The sequence below is a fragment of the Myotis daubentonii genome, chromosome 18 (assembly GCF_963259705.1).
Source record: "Myotis daubentonii chromosome 18, mMyoDau2.1, whole genome shotgun sequence".
In the NCBI taxonomy this organism is placed as follows: Eukaryota; Metazoa; Chordata; class Mammalia; order Chiroptera; family Vespertilionidae; genus Myotis; species Myotis daubentonii.
Genome location: NC_081857.1, coordinates 4,938,755 through 4,961,350, shown reverse-complemented (window position 1 = coordinate 4,961,350; position 22,596 = coordinate 4,938,755). Strand labels below are relative to the sequence as shown.

At 46.0% G+C, this 22,596-nt stretch overlaps 1 protein-coding gene across 1 annotated transcript in view; it reads left to right on the top strand.

Moving 5' to 3' along the window:
- The window catches only part of F5 (coagulation factor V), a 62,092-nt gene that overhangs the window by 19,951 nt on the left and 19,545 nt on the right, over window positions 1-22,596 (top strand). Inside the window, exons 4-13 of the mRNA XM_059675491.1 lie at window positions 2,016-2,228; window positions 3,684-3,827; window positions 6,427-6,648; window positions 8,033-8,198; window positions 12,326-12,503; window positions 14,681-14,780; window positions 15,778-15,989; window positions 17,071-17,221; window positions 17,959-18,171; window positions 19,411-22,147. Coding sequence (XP_059531474.1) covers window positions 2,016-2,228; window positions 3,684-3,827; window positions 6,427-6,648; window positions 8,033-8,198; window positions 12,326-12,503; window positions 14,681-14,780; window positions 15,778-15,989; window positions 17,071-17,221; window positions 17,959-18,171; window positions 19,411-22,147 — 4,336 coding nt within the window. The remainder of the gene's footprint in view (window positions 1-2,015; window positions 2,229-3,683; window positions 3,828-6,426; window positions 6,649-8,032; window positions 8,199-12,325; window positions 12,504-14,680; window positions 14,781-15,777; window positions 15,990-17,070; window positions 17,222-17,958; window positions 18,172-19,410; window positions 22,148-22,596) is intronic.

Here is a 22,596-nt window from a genome sequence, read left to right as displayed (position 1 = left end):
TCTGTAAAATCAATAAAAACATATCCTTGGGTGAGAAATAAAAAAATATTCAACCCAAGAAAAATCAAGAAAGAAGAGAAGGAACAAAGACCAGATGGACAAATACCCAAGCATATAAATAATTATATTAAAAACAAATGGGAAGAACAATACAACTAAGAGACAGATGGTAAGGCTGGATAAAAAGCAACACCCAATTGTATGCTGAACTCAAGCAATACACTTTAAATTAAAGACAAGATAGGTAAAACAATACAGGATAGAAAAGATAAATCATACCAACACCAATCAAGCACAAGGGGGTATACATAATGTATTATTCCATTTTTATTACATTATTGGAAAACAAAACTCAGTGACAGAAAGCAAATCAGTGGTTATCTGGGCCCAGAGGGTGGGGACAGCATTGGCCAGGAATGGCACAGGAGGCAGAAGTTTTGGAGTGTAGAGATGTCTTGTACCTTGATTGTCTACAGGACTGAACACATTTGTCAAACCTCAACAGATATACTTAGAATTGGTGCCTTTTATTGTATATAGTTTATAACTCAAGAAAGATGGTGAAAGGCAGGGAGGAATAAAGAGGAGAAGAAAAGAAACAGGGAAAGGGTAGGAAAAACAATAAAGCATTTTTGTTTTCAAAGAGCACAGTCACTTCAGTAAGAGTAGTTTCCACTGGCCCTTTACCCCATCCTAGAAAACATTTTAGGGTTGTTTTTTTTACCCAATTATCTGCCCACATCTGCACTCTGAGGGTCTCACTTTCCACCTCAAGGAATTTATCAAGCTCTTGTACCAAAGATAACTGTACCCCAAAGGGACATTCTGATACCAGTTGGTCATAGTGAAACTTTCACCCAATCAAATGAGGAATGCCTCAAACAGGGGAAGCTGCCCAGCCCACTTGGCTATCTATGACGCTGACCTCTCCCTTTCCTGACCCCACTCGCTCCGTCTCTAGCCCCATCTTCCTTCTGTGGTTGAAAGCCACACCCAACCCTCTGCAATTCTTTTAATCTTCAGAATCTCAATTCCCTCTCTTCAATAAGGAAGACCAATTTCTACATCCTCCCCCTCTCCCACCAGCAGAGAAAAATGAGTAGTCATCAAAGTGTTAATGGTGGGTGTTTGGGTACACAAAGGACCAAAGCAAGACATCTACATTTCAGAGGGTACCAGGGGTGGGCAAACTTTTTGACTCAAAGGCCACAATGGGTTCTTAAACTGGACCGGAGGGCCGGAACAAAAGCATGGATGGAGTGTTTGTGTGAACTAATATAAATTCAAAGTAAACATCATTACATAAAAGGGTACGGTCTTTTTTTTCAATAGTTTTATTCATTTCAAACGGGCCGGATCCAGCCTGCGGGCCTGCGGGCCATAGTTTGCCCGCAGCTGGGGTAGACACATTTCATACTCTAAGGACAACTAGACTGCCTATGGGAGCCAGACTCTAAGACTCTGGGGAAGGACTTAGGATAACCAGATGGTGGAGATGTGACAAAGAGATAAGGGTTGAGGGTGGCAGTAGTTGGAAAGAAGAAAAGAAAAACTTTAAAAAAAAACCACAAAAAAAACAGGAACAATATATAAACAGCTCGGCATATAGCTACATCCCATGCTAACAGGAGGTTAAATGGAAGATGTCTCATCAAGCACCACAGAAAAGATATAATCCATCCTCATATTATGAAATGATTCCCTGATCAGAGATGATTCAATTTTCTGATTATGTTTGAATAATAATTATTTAGAGACCCTGGAAAATTAACTTCCTACGCCTTAAATAATGTACTAGTAACCTTTCTTATTCACGTCAGATCACATGGACTCAAAGCCTTCCTAATTACCTAGACATGGACGTGGATGCTATGTGAATCTTTTCAAACAACGGAGGCTTGCTGTGGAAAGGCACAGCTACCGCTATAGGGGCCTTCTGTTCCTCCAGCTTGAGAGTGATGGCACGGCGAGCCTCACGCACTGCCCAGGTGTTTTCATGACCTTTGCTTCTCCAGGTGCCTCCTACCCTGACCACACGTTCCCTGCAGAGAAGCTGGATGATGCCGTAGCTCCCGGCCACGAATATACCTACGAGTGGACCATCAGTGAGGACAGTGGGCCCACCCAGGATGACCCGCCATGCCTCACGTACATCTACTACTCCCATGAAAATCTGATACAGGACTTCAACTCTGGGCTGATTGGGCCTCTGCTTATTTGTAAGAAAGGTAAAAAAACAAATCAACAATAGCAAAGCTGTTGGAGTGGTGAGGAGTACTATACTGGAAAGGCTTGCGGGAGTGCGGGGGATCCGGGAACCTCTCAGCAAATCGAGCAGAGGGAGGAGGGTGGGAAGCAGACCACTGATGGACATTGACATCGGAGGGTCTGGAGTCCTCCTCTGGTCCTTCCAACCCCTCCTCCATCTCAGGCCTGGAGCCTTTCTGAGTAAATCCCTGTCTGGGAGTTGGTTCTGAGGCCACGCCTGTGTGGTCTGCATGTTTACCTCAAGGCCAAGTCTTCCTGCAAGCGCACAGCAGCCTGCCCTCTGCTGACAGCACTGGGGAAGAGCTTTGCCTAACGTGTCTGAGGTTTGGGTTGGTAATTTGGTCTCCAAACACACAAAACTCTAGTTTCCTTTCTTATAAACAGTGGAGCACTTTGGGCAGCAGGTTGCAAAGACACTCAACTGACTTTTATAAGAAATTTCATCGTCTAGGCCTCTGAGGAGCCAGCTTGGATTTTCATTTTACCTGAAAAGAATTCAGCTCATCTTTCATGAAAACAAATGATCACATGAACTGCACTGTGGGAAATAATGGGATGAGCTCGCCGTCTGCACAGACACACATGCCATCCCTACACCAATTGCTAATCATTTATTCACTACACAAATACATGTGATCCTTGCCTGGCATACAGAGGATACTGGGATGGCACACAAAAAAATCAAAACTTATAAAAAGCTCTTCTTTCATTCTACTTTCAGTTGCATTTTGTCTTTATATGAGAATTCACCTTAACCTTCTCATCCAGTTCTCTGGTGAACCATTCCATGAACAGCAAGGTGGCTGGACGAAACTTGGAGAGCTGGGCTTTCACCAACCAAGATCTGGTACCTGTGTGTTCGTCTACCGACACAGGAGGAAATGATACTTTTGCCAAAATCTTGACAGTCACCAAATGTTTCCTCTCTATGTCAAGTCAAATTTATCTTCAAAGCCCCATTCCTCAAGGCTATGATGCGCCAGAGAAAATGTTTAATATGGCAGCAAGATTTTCATAAGCCCCTAATCATCATTAATTGATAAAGATGCTATTTATTTTTATTTTTTTATTTTCATAGATTATTAGAGAAAGAGGAAGAGAGAGGAGGGAGAGAGAAACATCAGTGTGAGAGCTTAACATTAATCAGTTGCCTCCTGCACGTCCCCTACTGGGGATTGAGCTTGCAACCCAGGCATGTGCACTGACGGGAATCAAACCAGCCACCTTTCGGTGCATGGATGACGCCCAACAACTGAGCTGCACCAGCCAGGGCAAGATGCCATTTTTAAAACAAGAATTTCTCTGAGTTGACATCACTAAGATTGGTTGCTTGCCTTCAGCTCTGCCACCTAGGAACAGCAAATGAGAGTTTTCTACCTGGGATGCTATTGACAAGCACGTCTTTTCTTTCCCAGGCACCCTCACTGAGGATGGGAGTCAGAAGATGTTTGACAGGCAGCAGGTGCTCATGTTTGCTGTGTTTGATGAAAGCAAGAGCGGGAGCCGGTCATCATCCGTCATGTACACGGTCAACGGCTATGTGAACGGGACGTTGCCAGGTAACGCGTGTTCCCAACAACACTAGACTCGTCAGTGCCTTAGGCCTGCGGCTGTCCTCCAGCACTAAGAAAGGTGATTGTACCCACTACTTTCAACTCTTAATCAGGAAGGTAAGGTGATCTAGCTCAGGGTCCTCAAGGTTTTATCATCTTTTTAAAAAATATTTTTATTGATTTCAGAGAGGAAGGGAGAGGGAGAGAGAGATAGAAACATCAATGGTGAGAGAGAATCATTGATCGGCTGCCTCCTGCACGCCCCCTACTGGGGATTGAGTCCACAACCTGGGCATGTGCCCTTAACCAGAATCGAACCCGGGACTTTTCAGTCCAAAAGCTGACACTCTATCCACTGAGTCAAACCAGCTTGGTTGAGATTTTGTCATGTTTTTTAAACCAGCAAGTACAACAGGCAAACTGGAAGCTATTAAGGGAAGGGGTGTGCAGCAGTATTGGATGGAGAGCTCTGAGCAGGTTTCACCTGGGCCTGCACTTCCAGGAAGGCCTCCAGGATATCAGCTCAGTCTCCTTCAGTGGGTTCTGTGGTCCCTGCTGCACATGACCCTGCTTTCAGCCACAGAGGAAGCCTTAGGACAGCTGTTCAAGGTCAAGCCCTGGCAGAAAGGGTTAGCAGGGAAAAGTCTATAAAAATATGGTGAAGATGAGCAGGAGACTCGGAGAAATACCAACCTACGGAAACACTTCTAGCACTTCAAACGGTGATAGATGAGAACTATTCAAAGGCATTGAAGACCTTTTCTCTTTCCATCATAGCAACTGCTAAGAGAAAAGGACTGACTCCCACCTACACCACTTTTACTTCTATCTGATAGAAATGCGTAGCACCAAAGATCCTGGGGAAAAAGCAGAAAAATGAAAATGTTGTTTTATTAAATTTCTCACAGGTCCTTCTCTATATCTGAAAAATCACAAATGGCTTCACCTACCACCAACCAAACCTGTCAGGAGTTGAGGTCTGGGCATTGCTTTCAATTGTTTTCTATTTCATTTCACTGCGTCTCTGCCTGGGTTATTACAAACACACCCCGATGACTCTCGGCTTTGATTCAGCGCCCAAAATGTAGTTAACTGAGGCTCCTTGCTCATTTCGCTACCTTAGTGTGGTCCTTGGCAGTTAGTTGTTGAGATGAGCTAACTTACAAAAGTGGATTAAACATCTCTCCTGGGATAGACGGTAGTTAAGAATTTGTTTTTTGTTTTTGTTTTTTTTACATTTAAAACTGCATGTCCAGTGCTATGGGCCTTCGAGGGGTGTGTTCCAAGGAGAAGCTGTATCTGTGTCCTGGCCGAGTGAATCATCTGTTAAATATGCAGAAGCCCCCTGAAGCAAGCCATAGGCACAAAAATAAAAGTAATAACTTGACCAGGGCATGAAGTATTTGAATTTGTAGTTGAAAAAGACAGACCAGTTGGGGTTAAGAAGGGCAGGGAGGGGAAATGGCGTGAGGAGAAACAGACGTTAATGCTTGTAAACAGCCTCACGAAGCATGTAGACTGCATAGCGGTGGTAAGTGCTAATGCAGATGTACTGAATGCTCCAGTCGATGTGAGCGTCTCTTTGGGGTGCTAAATGCCTCCACCAAAGCCTACCTTTCAGCTTCATTCTGAGGTTCTAGCTTCTTGTTCTCATCATGCTGTCTGAATCCCTGTCTTGTAATGGTCCCCCCAAAAAAGACAAGCCCTCAGCCCTCTGTGGGTGAGAGACTGATCCTTAGCCCCACGACCCTACCTCTATGGTAGCACTTGCTGCAATGAGGTGTGACTGCTTGTATCTGGCGATCATGGATCTGAAACTTAAAAGCCGGGCCAAGGAGGGAAGCCAGGGTTGGAATCTCCCACGCAGCAAAGGCACATTTTCCCAGTCGCTGTGGGGGGCAAAGAAGGAGCAGAACTCAGCCTCTGTGCTCAGTTCCCATTACTCCGCCCATGAAGTGCTCCCAGGGGCCCAGCACATGAGGACCTGTCCTCTGGGTATTAAGGAGAGCCTGTGACCCACAGAGTAATTCATTGCCGTCTCATTAAAGCGATCAGCAAGGGGCACAGGCGCAATCAGCAACCCTTAACCACCTTCACACTCTTCCTCAGGCAGAGCTTGCGCCTCTCTCTATCCTGCTGAGACATTAGGCTCTGAACGCGGCCCTCGTGGAGACTAGCGACTCCCTCCAGCTGAGCCCAGATTGGCTCTAGGTGACCAGCTGCCTGACCTGCCCAGGACTGTCCTGGTTCCAACAGTGAAAGTCCTGCATCCGGGGAAACCCCTCGGTCCCAGTAACCCAGGATGGTGGTCACCTACCTGGCTCCCTCCTTGGCCTAATCCCTTAGCAATCCCTGTCTCTGAACTAACGGCCCCTCTCACCGCTCTGCTCTCACTTCTGTAGTATCCCTCACCGCAATGAGTGGCAGCTGCTGGCTGGCCCATCCCTCAGATGTCTGCGTTTCCAGGGCAGGCACTACAGCTGAGTGTCTGTTCCTCAGAACCTTGCACAACAGCAGGTACTCATCCATTTGGGGTGAAGAAGTTCTTACCACAGAATGCTGACTGCCTGGCTTTGCCCCGCCCCCATCTCTCCCCCTCTCGCAGATATCACCGTTTGTGCCCAGGACCACATCAGCTGGCATCTGATCGGCATGAGCTCTGGACCAGAACTGTTCTCCATTCACTTCAATGGCCAGGTCCTGGAGCAGAACCATCGCAAGGTCTCAGCCGTGACCCTCGTCAGCGCTACGTCCGCGACTGCTAACATGACGATGGGCCCGGAGGGGAAGTGGATCATCTCTTCTCTCATCCCCAAGCACTTTCAAGGCAAGACACGCTCCCAACAGTCTTGCTTATGAATGTAGGATCCTTCTTCCCAGGCGCTAACTCCCTCCTTATCCTTTGCCTTCTTAAGCCACCCACACTCCAGACATACCTGCCGTGGCCCCTCGGAAGAGAACTTACATTCTCCACTCTTAGATTCACAGCCTTGCTTGGGGATGAAGGAAGGGGAGGAATCGACAAAGACTTTTTTAAATGAAGCAAAAGCTGAAGAGGTCTCTACTTCCTTGAAAGGAAAAGGGAGGAAGGAGAGAAATGCACATAGAGATGTTCTTTCTTGTGGTATTTAGCATGTAGCTAAAAGATCTGGCTGCCAGGACAAGGCAAACGTGCAAATGTATAGAAGTGCCAAGTTAGAGAAAGTGTAGACGTTTTAACATGAAAAGACTGTGTTTTAGAACAAAATGAGCACAAAGAGGAACCCAATGACTGTACACTGAATGGCTCAAACCCAAAACCTAAGCAGCTGAGGAATGAGCTTGAAAGAACATCAGTGAACTCTGGTGGGGGAAGGTCAGCCCAGGTTGTTATGTGGTTCCATGTATACAAAATACTCATTGTTCTATTACACATAGTTGCTTTGAAACTATTGGGAGGAGGTTTCCTATAAATAGAGACTAAATTATAAGCAAATGATATTAGTATAGGAAATTATTTTGTTACCAAAATAATATGTACAAGCAAAACACATAAGAAAGATGATTAGGACCATTTCATTTTATAAAAAAAAAAGATTTATTTTATTGCTTTTAGAGAGAGAAGAAGGGAAAAGGAGAGAGAAAAACATCGATGTGAGAGGGAAACATTGATCAGCTGCCTCCTGCACACTCCCAACCAGGGATCGAACCCGCAACCTGGGCATGTGCCCTGACCAGAAATCGACCCTTTCAGTGCACAGGACAATGCCCAACCAACTGAGCCATGCCGGCCAGGGCTCGGGTACTGTGGTATATTTTTGCACTGAGCATTCAAAATTATATTTGAACTAATGAAATTGTCACCCAAGTGATCATAAAACAACAAAACTAACATTGTTGAGGTTAATTGCTTTTGTATTAACTTACTTAATTTTTAACAATTTCATACAGTATTACTGTATTCTTTTGATTTTACAAATAAAGGGGCAGATGACAGGAAAAAGGAGAAGTCAACAAGACCTAAGTCATAGGGTCTTCAGGGTCTGGAAGCCACAGATGTTCCTGCTCTGGAAGAAGCAAAGGCAATCTTCCCAGATTTCCCTCCCAGCCCGTCCCCTCTCTCCCTCGCTTTCGCCATCATCAGTTAACCCTTCCACCATTAAAAAGTTACAGTTTGAACAGCTTTAGCTCCTTCTCCCCAATTCTTTCACTGTCTGTATATCCTAATTCAGCTGGGATGCAGGCTCGTATCGACATTGAGAACTGCGCCAAGAAGACGCGGAGTCCTAAGTGGCTGACGCCGGAGCAGCGGCGGCACATGAAGAGGTGGGAATACTTCATCGCTGCGGAGGAAGTCATCTGGGACTACGCACCCTTCATTCCAGTGAACATGAACAAGTGAGTGGGGGGTTCTGACCACTGTGCGAAGGTTCAGGCATGTTCCATGGGGTCCTGGGTTCGCGGGTCAAGGGATTACATGTTTTGGATTCCGTTCAGGTCTTGTTCAAAATCCACATGGAATTACCCCAAACTCACTAAAGGAAAAAATAATAATAATAATAGCAGCTACCACTTGTCGAATGTTTGCTATTGCCAAGCACTGTGTTAAATCCTATCTAAGAGCTTCACTTTATCTCTAGAAGTGAGAGACAGCTCTTATTTATTAAGTAGACTAGAGGTCTGGTGCACAAAAATTTGTGCACTTGGGGGGCGTCCCCCAGCCCAGCCTGTGCCCTCTCGCAGTCTGAGACCCCTCAAGGGATGACCACCTGCTGGCTTAGGCCCGCTCCCCAGGGGATTGGGCCTAAGCTGGCAGCTAGACAGCCCCCTGGCAGCCCGGGTGCCCTTGGGGGATGTCCACTTGCCAGTGGGGAGCAGGCCTAAGCTGCAGTCAGACATCCTTAGCGCTGCTGAGGAGACAGGAGAGGCTCCCGCCACCACCGCTGTACTGGCAGCTGTCAGCCTGGCTTGTGGTTGAGCAGAGCTCCCCCTGTGGGAGAGCACTGACCACCAGGGGGCAGCTCCTACATTGAGCATCTGCCCCGTGGTGGTCAGTGTGTGTCATAGTGACCAGTCATTCCCAGTTGTTCTGCTGTTAGGGTCAGTTTGCATATTACCCTTTTATTATATAGGATAGAGGCCTGGTGCATGGGTGGGGGTCAGCTGGTTTGCCCTGAAGGGTGTCTCGGATCAGGGTGGAGGTCCCGCTGGGGTGCCTGGCCAGCCTGGTTGAGGGGCTGAGGGCCATTTTCAGACTAGCCACACCCCCTTCAGGGTGGGGGTCCCCACTGGGGTGCCTGGCAAGCCTGGGTGAGGGGCTGAGGGCTGTTTTCAGGCTGGCCAAACCCCTTTCAGGGTGGGGGTCCTTCTGGGGTGCCTGGCCAGCCTGGGTGAGGGACTGATGGCTGTTTGCAGGCGGGCCATGGCCCCCAGCTACCCAAGCTCCCAGTGGAGGCTGGCTGGAAGCAGGTATCTGGGATTTATTTATCTTCTATAATTGAAACTTTGTTGCCTTGAGTGGAATTCCACAGCCAGCCAGGGCAGGCGGGAAGCTTGGCTTCCTCCATCACCGGGGCAACCAAGCCTCCTGCTTGCTCCAGCTCTGTGGTTGCCGGCCGCCATCTTGGATGGGGTAATTTGCATATAGTCACTCTGATTGACCGGTGGGCATGGCTTGGGGCGTAGCAGAGGTGCAGTCAATTTGCATGTTTCTCTTTTATTAGATTACATTAGGAAATAGGTCAGAGATATTAAGAAATCTGGAAATTCAAATAGCTCTGAAACACCTGAAAAAAATATTCAGGCTCACTCACAATGAGAGAAATGCAAATTAAACTTCTCTGAAATACTATTTTCATCCATCGGACTCACAGTCCAGGTAGCATAATCTCTTGGCAACACTGTGGGAAATAGGCACTGTCATTTTGCTGGTGAGCGAGTAACTGGAAGAGCCATCTAGAGGATAATCTGGCATTTGTGTCAAAATTATAAATGCCTATACCTTTTGGCCCAGCAATCTCACCCTGGGAATTTACTATAGAGCTATACTGTTCACAGGAAAAATGCTGTACATACAGGATAGTCACTCTACCCTGTTAGTAATAGCAAAAGATTGGAAACAACCCAAAATGTCCATCAATAGGAAATTGGTTTAATAAATTATGGGATAGCCATACATAGAGTACCATGCATCTGTTTTAAAAGGATGCAAGCATGCTTTATGTACTAATATAAAAAGTTCTCCATTGTTAAATTAAAAAGTCAAGGGAGCAAGATGGCAGAATAGGAGGTCCCCCACCTCTCTCCCTGACGGCAACAATAGTTGTCAGCCATCCACAAACAAAAGTGCCTTTGTGAGAGCTGTGTAATCCAGGTAGAAACTTACAAAATCCCAAGGAAAGCCAGGACCACAGAGGTCTGTTTTACAAGGCTAGTCCATGCTCAGGGGGTAGTTTTGCTCATTGAGGTCCAGGTTACAAGCCTAGAAGCAGCCTCATCCTCTTATGGACTCAGCGACAGCCCCTGCTACAACATTGTTTGACAAGCGACTCGGGAGGAGCCAGCCCTGTCCATGACCCTGGAGGTTGGCCTGCAGACCTTGGTCCCAGTGCAGATCTTGAAGTGACCCTGTAGCCCAGTTCCAGCCCTCCCACTTGCAGTCCAGAAGTGGTCCTGCCCATCAGGGACCTACCCAGGGACGTGATGGGAGTCCTCCCAAGGACCAGATGGGAGCCATACCCACCTACACACCCGGAAACAGGCCTACCATTTGAAAACTCCACTGAGGACCTTAAAATGGGCCATTATTCCAGCACCAGCTCCACTGACTAAGGTCCCAGAGGCAGTCCCATCTTCCAGGGACAAGACAGGACCCATACCCGTCTGAGCTCTTGGTAAAGTCTTGCCCGCCAGCAGCCATGTGACCTGATCCAACCTCACTTGACTGTGATCCTAAAAGCAATCCCATCAGTCAGGAGACCTGTTGGGAGAAGGTCTTTGCCTGCCGAATTCAGTCTGTAAAGGCTGGAAGAGGGTGTCTGCTTCTTCAAATGCACAGGCACCAGCCCAAGGCGACACAAACCACAAAGAATCAGGCAACTATGACACCACTAAAGGAAACTAATACAGCTTCAGGAAACAACCTCAAAGAATTGGAGATCTATGAAGTGCCTGGAAAAATAATGTAAAATACTCATCTTCGAGAACCTTAGTGCAGTGCAAGAGAACACAGATAGGCAACTAAACAAAATCAGGAAAACAATGCATGAACAGAATGAGAAGTCTAACAAACCATAAGAATAACCAAACAGAAATCTTGGAACTGAAAAATACAATAACAGAACTGAAAAAAATCAATAGAGGTATTTAATGCCAGAATCAATTATGCAAAAGGAAGATTCAGCAAACTCAGAGACGGGTAATTTGGAATTATTCACTTACAGGAACAAGAAGAAAAATGAAAGAAAAAGGATAAGGCAAGCTTACAGGAATTGTGGAAACCATCAAAAGAGCTAACATGTGCACTGTAAGAGTCTAAAGGGAAAAAAAGAGAAAGGGGCAGAAAGCTTCTTTAAAAATAATGGGTGAAAACTTTCCAAATCTTGGAAGGGATATGCATACAGATTATCTGGAATTGTATACATTAATATAAACCAATACTTAGAAAATGCAGAGAGAGAGGTAGAGAGGTGGGGTTGAGAGGATATAGTATGTGAGTGAGAGTTTTCACTAATCAAAATCGTTTGAATGTATTTGCTATTAAAAAATCAAAAAAGGAATTGATCAAGATTATATAATAACTGACAGAACTGAGATAGGGATCCAGGACTCTCTGGCAACAGTCAGTGCTGTTTATTATGCAAAATAAATGGATGAAATGGATAAATTCTCTCACGGAGCTTCTGCTTTTACGAAGGTACTGTTTTAAGGTAATAAAGAAGACCAAGGTGTGAAGTGGTTCATGTTGCTGCTTCCTAATCATTTATCGCAGAACTGCAGAAGCTGGGTGACGGTGGTGGCTTTTCATTTGGCACCTAGACTGAGTGGGTGGTAGACAGGATAGACCAGCAGCACAGAGCCATATCTAACAAAGATAATAAAAACTTCCTGGAGTGAGAAAGTACTTTTAGAGATTGAGAAATACCTGAAAAGCCAACCAAGGTACCATAAATTAAGTGATAGGAGAGACTTGAGAAAAATTTATAGCATATCCTGTCCTTTCAGCCAGATAGACCTTTCCCCAGAGACATCTAAGGTCTTCTCTAGTAACCAAAGGGACAGGAAGAGCTAAAAAGCTGCTTCTAACCATGATTATGACTTTATCAGACGGATCAGAGGATTCCAGCTTTCCAACCAGATGGAAGATATCAGGACTTTGCAAATCATATTAAGAGTGGTTTTGTTTTTGTTTGTTGTTTTTTTAGCTAATCCAAGAGCAGAACTTCTAAACACAAGGGTTTCCCCACCCTACTGGGGTCTCTACTTGAGAAAATGGTTCATTTTTTAATATTTCATTTCACTTTAAGAAAATACAGATCTCTGCACTTGGATAATTTCTCCAACCAAATTGGAAAACATTATAAGAAGGTTGTGTACAAACAGTACCAAGATGAGACCTTCACCAAACGCCTGGAGGAGTCCAGAAACAACGAAGACGGGATCTTGGGCCCTATTATCAGAGCCCAGGTCAGAGACACACTCAAAGTAAGTAGCAGAAAGGTAGGCCCGTGCAAAAGAAATTAAGTAACAAAAGACATTATACGTACTGGCTGTTTATTTTTTTTAAAAGGTGTCCATGTAATTTTTAATTCAAATGCAACTTTTCGTTTTTATTTAGTATTTGCACTTATTTATAGCTTACTCCATAATACAAAGAATCAGAGATAGTTTATCAAATTATAAAGGAATACAATAGTCAATGTAACTGGGGTGAATAATATTGGGGACAAAGAAAAGAAAACCAAGGACAAGGTAAGTATAATCAAGTACTTACCATATGATCTTATAAGGTTGTTTGCAAATTTTGTCCTGAGCCTTCTAGCAGCCAAAGTAAAAAGGGAAATCTGTTAGGGCCAGAGTCACAGTAGTCACAAAAGAAGCACAGCGACCAGAGAAGAATTTCTCACATGGATCCTTGAAGAGAGGGTGCTATTGCTGCAGTGGATAGATTCCTTGATAAAAACCCCTACAATTGGTACAATAAATAAAAATATTGTAGAGTCTTATAAAAGTGTTTCTTGTTATAGCTAAAAATATCACAGTAAATACTATTGAGAAAAAAAATCCTTCACTGTGGTCTTGGTATGTAGTTCTCTGAAGTTTGGTCTCTGATGAAGAAAGACTTACATATTTATCATGAGAACAGAGTGTTGTTCAAATAGTTTTCCTTTAATGCTATGTCACATCACCAAGCTTTTTAAAAAATATATTTTTATTGATTTCAGAGAGGAAGGAGGAGAGGTAGAAACATCAATAATGAGAGAGAGAATCATTGATTGGCTGCCTCCAGCACGCCCCGTATTGGGGATCGAGCCCACAACCCAGGCATGTACCCTGACCAGAATTGAACCATGACCTCCTGGCTCAGAGGTCTATGGTTAACCAATGAGCCATGCCATGCCGGCCGGGTTCATCAAGCTTTTTATTTTTTTAATTTTTATTTTTTAAAAAAATACATTTTATTGATTTTTTACAGAGAGGAAGGGAGAGGGATAGAGAGTTAGAAACATCTATGAGAGAGAAACATCCATCAGCTGCTTCCTGCACGCCCCCTACTGGGGATGTGCCTGCAACGAAGGTATATGCCCTTGACTGGAATGGAACCTGGGACCCTTCAGTCCGCAGGCCTATGCTCTATCCACTGAGCCAAACTGGTTAGGGACATCAAGCTTTTTATAAGCACAGGAAGCAGAGAATTGAAGGTTGCAATCTTTGACAAGATTCTAGAATGCACATTATCTACAGATGGAGGATGGCCCAAATGCTTTGGCAATCAACCAAAGATACAATCAAGGTTCTCTTTGGAAGATTAAGGAGCCTCACCAGGACTCCTGTGTGGGTAATGCTCCTAAAATGACGCCCAGTGCTTACCGAGACCATACTTCACTGCTGCAGGGGCGGAGCTAGGAGGGCGTCTGCAGACAAGGCCAATTCTGCTCATTTGAAAATAACCAAAGGACCAGAAGCAGCTGCTCTCTGTTTCCCTTCCCCCATCTCTGATCCCTCCGAGGTACTCTTAGGGTAGTGGTCAGCAAACTGCAGCTCGCGAGCCACATGGGGCTCTTTGGCCCCTTGAGTGTGGCTCTTCCACAAAATACCACATGCAGGCGCGCATGTACATTGAAACTTCGTGGCCCATGCGCAGAAGTAGGTATGTTGTGGAAGAGCCACACTCAAGGGGCCAAAGAGCCGCAGGTGGCTCCCGAGCCGCAGTTTGCCGACCACTGTTAGGGAGTATAAATACACCTCATTGGAAATTGAGGATCCGGCTCTTAGCCATGACCTCAGGACACAGCTTCAAGGACAAGGGTTCTGGGAGACCTGGCCAGTGGGAGGAGGAAGTCATGGTATAGAGAAGAGGAGGAGCAGAAAATGAAAACAGATGGGGTCTGAGCTGAAAGGAGAAGGGAAGGAGATGGGGACCAGCTCGGAGGGGGTGGTGGACTGTAAGGAAAATGTCACTTCTAAGGTCAGACTACTCTGTGAGGCGAAACTCTCTCAAATGCTTCCGCCGGGTGATGGAGAGATTGCTGCTCAGATAAACAGAACAAGATTGCACGCACGTGCACCATCCAACAAGTGAGCGTGCGACGTTAACATCCTATATGAATGCTCGCAATCAACCTGAAGTCCCGAATAATGAATCTGGGTTAACTTTGTAGATCACGTTCAAAAACATGGCCAGCCGCGCCTACAGCATCTACCCTCATGGCGTGACCTTCTCTCCTTTTGAAGACACCGTCAACTCTTCCTCCACCTCAGGTTTGCCTCTTTCACTTCTGCTGAATGAAGCTATCGACCTCTGAGAAGCTACCATATTTTCCTACTGTCCCTCTTGCTCAGTAGGAAACCTTGTGCAGTCAGGTAGTGTCTGTACGTGGGCAGGGACCTAAAAACCACAGGGAAACCCTGCTCATCTCAGGGGGTTACTTACCCCACAGCAGGCATGTCAAACTCGCGGCCTGCTGCCTGTGGCCCATAAGGAATGTTTTTGCAGCCCAGCCAATATAATGATATGAAAGAAACATTTTAATAAAAATTTTGTAACTTAATTTTTACAATATCCTGTTATACATAATTATTAATAACAAACTACAACGTTCTCTAATTACTGGTTACTATAATCATGTTGCATTCATTTCCCTTACGCGCAGGCGCACCATTTCTCTCCACTAATACTTGCAGCGAATATTTTAGCAGCCGATGGCCACGTCATTAGTCTTGTACTGACTTGTTTGGTGTGCACAACAGGAAATATTTCGCTTTCAGAGAACAAGAAAAACAGGTTTATTAGTGTTACGCTTATTAATTTGTGCAGTTATTCAGTGTCTGGTAAGTTAATGGACAAGAAAAACACTAATTTTTATTAAAATGTTCTATTTATTTTATGTTAATGAGGACTCATTTATTTCAGCATGTATCTATCAAAATAAACTTACTATAATTTCTCTGAAAATTGAAGCTTTTGTTTTTTTTCGCAGCCCACATATACTTAAACCTTGTTTATTTGGCCCATGTTAGCCTTTGAGTTTGACATGCTTGCCCTACAGCCTCCTTTATTAGTGCCATAGAGGCCTCTAGGGGAGCAAGATCTGATGAGTACATGCTATCAAGGGTTCCAATAAGTGGATCTTAATATTAAAAAAAATATTCCTTTCCCAATATTAATTGCTTGCAATGAAAGCTCCATTGTATCATTCATTCATTCTCATAAAATAATTTTGAAAATGAAAATAATTTTGACTATATTTTCTTTCAGGCAGTAACACCATGGTCAGAGCAGTTCAACCAGGGGAAACCTACACTTATAAATGGAATATCCTGGAGTCTGATGAGCCCACGGACAATGACGCCCAGTGCTTAACAAGACCGTACTACAGTGATGTGGACGTCACAAGGGACATTGCCTCTGGGCTCATAGGGCTACTTCTGATTTGTAAGAGCAGATCCCTGGACAAAAGAGGCATACAGGTATTTTGTCCTTGACGTAACCATTCAGAAATTCCAGGAATTTCTTCTGGCTGGAACAGACTAGGTCTCCCTGCTAAATAAAGGAACTTTTCTGGAACAGAAAACATTAAACTAAGTAGTCCTCTTGGGTGTGACTGAGATGACATTGACTCCTTTGGGAACTTTTTGTCTTGCCGATTTTCACCCAGACTCTCACTGCAGAAGGCAAGTCTACAGTGCGAAGCCATACTTCGTTCTAGTTTCACAGTCCATGTCTGTTGTTATTGTCTGTGTGCTGAGCAAGTCTCTTAGCCTCCCTTGGTTTCTTCCTTGTATGAGATTGGTAAGACCCATCCTAAACATTACAGGTTGTTTGGGGGCTCAGGGAGGTAGCACCTGGCAAGAGTGTAAGGCTCTGTACCGATCCTTGTTACCTGTAGAGATCTGCACTAGAAAGAGATAAGAGAGATACGCAGGAGATATAGTTTCTGGTGAGACTGCACCTTGACAATGGTCCATCTCTAGTGAGACTGAATTAGACAAAGATGTGGATCTTCTGACTCGATCTTTACTGTAGAAGAGTCTCATCTTATTAAGCTCCATTAAATTCACAGACAATTGGGCAAAGCTATAATTTTTTTTAAAAGGGTCTCATTCAAGGCATACAAAATAAATATATGCCTCAGAAAATCAGAAACGAACATTAGAAAGACCCTAATTTATTGAACTTGGAAAGGAAACGCGTAGGGAGAGGTATGAAGCTTTCCTATTGCAGCCTCCTGCTTTATCCTTTGCAATTGTTCGTAGCACACCCTGTCGGTCGAACAGTCCGGTTGAAAGGTGTTCCGTCACAGAGATAAACAGAATTACAGTTGCCATGACAAATGGAATTTTTCTATTAGGATATTTTAGTCTCTGAATTTCCTGATCTGCTCTGTTTGCTTTTGCGTAATACCTTTGGCTCTAACGAGGGCTTTGCACACAAGGGGCTCTCACCAAGGCCTAAATGCATGGCTTCAGTGACCCCGAGGACTGCGTCCTGGGGTGTCTGAAGCTGTGGGTCGCTGGCTGGGATGTTAGAACACAGCGTTTCCCCCCGCAGAGGGCAGCAGACATCGAGCAGCAGGCTGTGTTTGCTGTGTTTGATGAGAACAAGAGCTGGTACATTGAGGACAACATCAACAAGTTTTGTGAGAATCCTGAGGAGGTGAAGCGTGACGACCCTAAGTTTTATGAGTCAAACATCATGAGCAGTAAGTCGGAGCACACTCCCCTCTCTGTCCATCACTTCTCACCCGTGTGGTTGAAGCGTGCTGTGCCTAGAGGCAGACGTGGATGAGAAGCAACTCACATCTCAGCTTCACCTTCATCCGGGGATTTGGTGATGAAATCATATAAAGGGTGACCTTTTTACAGCGAGAGGTCAAAGGCTTGTTATCCTTATACGTCTTCTCTTGCTCCGTGTGTGTGTGTGTGTGTGTGTGTGTGTGTGTGTGTGTGTGTGTGTAAACCTGTGCGTGTGCTCTGGGCAGAGAAGAACAGGTGAGGGATGGGGGTGGTAAAGGAAGGGGCTACAGGCCTTGGTCTGTGGTATCTGGGGTGCAAAATAGACATTCTGGGTGCAAGGTGATACTCCATGGCCAGGGCAGAAACCAAATAAGTAATTCAAAACTAGATTTTTCAAATCACACTAAAAAGGTTAGCCAGGAGTTTTGCAAAGTCATTCTGTGGGAGGGGTTTGAAGTGTGTACTAAGATGCTCAGAAGAGGAGGTACTCCCTGAGCCATGTGCTGCAGTTTTAAGTTCAGAGCCACTGCTGTGGGAAGTCTGGGTTTGACCTTGTAGTCACATGTTAGACCTGGTAAAGCTGATCTCAGGTAATCACTGCTCTGATGCAACCAAATTAACGTTGGGGCATGCGTTTTACGTGTTAGACACGTGCCGTCGTGCTGGCATAGGCCTGGCATTCTAACCGATCCAACTCTTTCAGCCATCAATGGCTACGTGCCCGACAGCATCTCCACACTCGGGTTCTGCTTTGACGACACCATCCAGTGGCACTTCTGCAGCGTGGGGACCCGGGATGACTTTCTGACAATCCACTTCACTGGGCACTCCTTCATCTACGGGAAGAGGCATGAGGACACCTTGACGCTCTTCCCCATGCACGGGGAATCGGTGACCGTCACGATGGATAACGTGGGTGAGAGCCTGGCGCGGGGAAGGGACTCCTGGTCCCTAGGTCTGCTGCAGCTCTCCAGGCTCAGGTCCTGGGCTCAGCTCTCAGATCCCTTGCAGGCTTCCCTTTTGATACTTGTCATGATTTCCATTTGGGGAATTAATTCAGTTTGGCCTCAGTGGGTTCAGCCCTTTAATGTGGGTTCTGTTCATCCTTTTCTGTAAGTGAGAAGTAAAGACACACATCCATAGAAGATATGGCATGACTTTGAGGAGGCAGCATGACCATTCAGTCTCAAAAAGACATTTCTTTTATCAAAATGCCCTTTCCAGTTTTGTAAGACAGCCACCTGTGGTAGGGTTCGTGATCACCAGGTATAGTGCCTGCGAGGCTGGCCTCAGACACGCCACAGCCCTGGAAAGCACGTGGGCTTTGGAGTTCATTAGCTCTGGGTTCAAATTCTGCCCGGCCACGCAACACCTGTATAACCCTGGGCAGCTGACCTGACCTCACTGAGGCTTAGTTTATTCATATGAAAACACACACACATACACACACACACACACACACACACACACCAACAACAACAACAGAGCTGCTTTGGTCATTAATTATAATATGTGCCAAGTGTCCAGCACTCAGTAGACACTCAGCAAGTGGTAACCATTGGACACTTCCCAGGAAATCTTCAGTGTGCCGGCAAGTCACACCATTTCAGAGAGATTCAAACTTGCCCTGGACCCACATGAATTATTGGTCAATTGGAAATACCTAAATGTCTCTCATTTCTGGGAGTAGGTATCACCATCCTCCCCCCACTACAATCCTCAAACAAGATGTGCAGCTAACAAGACAGAGATGATTAAAATTTGTTTTATTCTCAATCCATCCCTTTTAAAATATATTCTGAAATAGTGACCCTCAAACTATCTGAGCTAAGATGATTTTTTCCTCCCTGCGCTCTGCTGACCAATACCTTTGGTCTATATTCTGTTAAATGAGGTAAGTGCATTGGTCACATGCTTGGGTGACACAGCAATGTCAAATTGCTCAGAAGTGTCCTAAGTACTTGGCTCTCAATTTTTCTTCTGGTGGCACTGTGGACCCGTAACCAGCAGTTCACAAGGAAGCAGAGGTCCACAGGCCACACTTGAGTATCCCTGGCCAAAGTTTGTTGGGAATTATCTGCTACAACAAATGCTAGGGATTTTCTGTCTTTTTCTGGACTTAAAGCTCTCTATGCTGTCTGTCTCTCTTCTCTAGGAACTTGGATATTAACTACCATGAATTCTAACCCAAGAAGCAAAAACCTACGGCTGAAATTCAGGGATGTTAAGTGTAACCGGAATGATGAAAGTGATGAAGAAAATGAACATGTAATATACAAACCTCCACCATCTACATCCATGACTACACGGAAAATTCATGAGTTTTCGGAAAACCAGGGTGAAGGAGGTGAGACTGAAGATGATTACGATAGTCGGATGGCTTCGTACTTTGGAATTAGGTCATTCAGAAATTCATCACTGAATCAGGAGGAAGATGAGTTCAATCTTACTGCCCTAGCCCTGGAGAACAGCTCTGAATTTATCCCTCCAAGTACTGATACAGCCGTTGATTCAAATTCTTCTTCCCCAAGTGACAGCGGGCTCATTGACAATAAATTTGCAGAACCTAACAAAACCCTTCCTCACCCTGAAACCACCACAGCTGGTCCTCAGGTGGGGCACAGCTCAGAAAAGAGCTCAGTTCTCGGCCCTTTCACAGCAGAGCATTCCAGCCCTTATTCTGAAGTCCCTATAGAGGATCCTCTACAGCCAAAGGTCACAGGGACGAGCCTCCTACCACTTGGTGCAGAAGGATTCAGAAGCCAAGGGCATGCTCACCATAAGGGATTGGAGGCAAGGCACAGGTTATCCCGGATGAAATTTCTAGGACATAAAACAGGGAGACATTTAAGCCAAGGCAACTCTTCTTCCATCATGGGGCCCTGGAAGGACCTTCCCAGTGATCTCTTAAAACACAAGACTTTCTCTAAGAATTTGAATGGGAAATGGCATTTGGTTTCTGAAAAAGGTAGCTATGAAATAATCCCCGAGGCTGATGAAGACATGGCGGTTAATAAGCTGAGGAACAGCCCCCAGAATGCCTCAAGGACATGGGGAGAACGCATCCCTCTTACCAACAAGCATGGAGAGCAAGGTGGCCACCCAAAGTTTCCTGGAATTAGACATAAATTTCTACAAACAAGACCTGGAGGAAGCAGTAGAGTGAAGAACAGCACTTTTCTCATTCGGACACGAAAAAGGAAGCCTATACACCACGCTCCTCTCTCTCCAAGGAACTTTCCCAGAGGGGAGGGCAACCTCACCCTCCCAGACGCCCTTCACAAGGCCAAGGAGACGTCTCTTCCCACCGACCTCGCCCAGGCATTCCCCCGTGGGAATCTCAGCCTGGCAGCCTCACTTCCCGACCATAATCTCAGTCTCCCAGACAGCACTGGTCAGACAAGCTTCTCGCCAGACATGTATCAGACAATGCCCCCCGAACAGTTCTACCAAACGTTCCCGAGTCAAGACTCTGATCAAACACAGTTCCCTCCAGGCCCCAGTCATGAAGCTTCTCCAGAGCCTGGCCAGATGCCTGATTATGATGGAGGAACCCAGTCCTTCCCTACCAACACTGGACAAGTGTCCCCTTCCTTAGAACGTGAAGTCTGGCAGACAGCCATCCCTCCAGAACTTAGTCAGACGACCCTTTCCCCTGACCTCGGCCAGACGACCCTTTCCCCTGACCTCGGCCAGACGACCCTTTCCCCTGACCTCGGCCAGACGACCCTTTCCCCTGACCTCGGCCAGACGACCCTTTCCCCTGACCTCGGCCAGACGACCCTTTCCCCTGACCTCGGCCAGACGACCCTTTCCCCTGACCTCGGCCAGACGACCCTTTCCCCTGTCCTCGGCCAGACGACCCTTTCCCCTGACCTCGGCCAGACGACCCTTTCCCCTGACCTCGGCCAGACGACCCTTTCCCCTGACCTCGGCCAGACGACCCTTTCCCCTGACCTCGGCCAGACGACCCTTTCCCCTGTCCTCGGCCAGACGACCCTTTCCCCTGACCTCGGCCAGACGACCCTTTCCCCTGACCTCGGCCAGACGACCCTTTCCCCTGTCCTCGGCCAGACGACCCTTTCCCCTGACCTCGGCCAGACGACCCTTTCCCCTGACCTCGGCCAGACGACCCTTTCCCCTGACCTCGGCCAGACGACCCTTTCCCCTGTCCTCGGCCAGACGACCCTTTCCCCTGACCTCGGCCAGACGACCCTTTCCCCTGACCTCGGCCAGACGACCCTTTCCCCTGTCCTCGGCCAGACGACCCTTTCCCCTGACCTCGGCCAGACGACCCTTTCCCCTGACCTCGGCCAGACGACCCTTTCCCCTGACCTCGGCCAGGAGACCCTCTCTCCAGACTTCAGACATGCAACTCTCTCTCCAGACTTCAGACATGCAACTCTCTCTCCAGACATCACTCAGACAGGTCTTCCTCCTGATCTCAGGCAGACATCACCTCCTCCAGACCTTGGTCAAACAGCCTACACTTCTGAATCCAGTCCATCCTCGCCTCTTCCAGAATTTGATCCTACTTTTCCTTATTCAGACTTTGGTCAGATGCCATCTCCGCAACCATCTCCTTCACTGAATAACACTTTGATAGCAAGTGAATTTAATCCACCCATTGTGTTTGGCTTCAGTGGAGAAGATGGAGAGTACATTGAGATTACACCGAGGAAGAAACCACAGAGCAGTGAAGAAGATGCTCTTGAAATAGATCTTGTGACCTACGATGACCCTTACCTAACCGATATTAGGATAGACACCAAATCCTCCAGAAATCCGGACCGCATTGCAGCATCGTACCTCCGCAGCAGCAACGGGAACAAAAAATATTACTACATTGCTGCGGAAGAAATATCCTGGGATTACGCAAAATACGCACAAAGGTTTGGCCAGTGTTTTTATCTCTTCTCGTTTTCCCACTACTGCCAGAAAAGTAATTTCAACAGTCCAAGGAGATAATTCTGGGCAAACTAGCTAAGCATAATTTTGTTCCCCTGCTGCAACTTGGTGCCAGGTACTCTGTGAGGCACTGGAAATAAAACCGTGAGCTAACTAGGCACAATCCCTACCTCATGGGGCTTTTCCTCTAGTGCAGTGGTCCGCAAACTCATTAGTCAACATAGCCAAATATCAACAGTACAGTGATTGAAATTTCTTTTGAGGGCCAAATTTTTTAAACTTAAACTATATAGGTAGATACATTCAACTTTAAATTCATGGTTTTCACCTTCCGTTTTTCTTAGCTTCTTCTTCGTAGCCATCTCAAACAGGGAACCTAAAAAGATGTTTTATCTACACTAATAAAAGACAAAGATGCCAATTGACCATACCT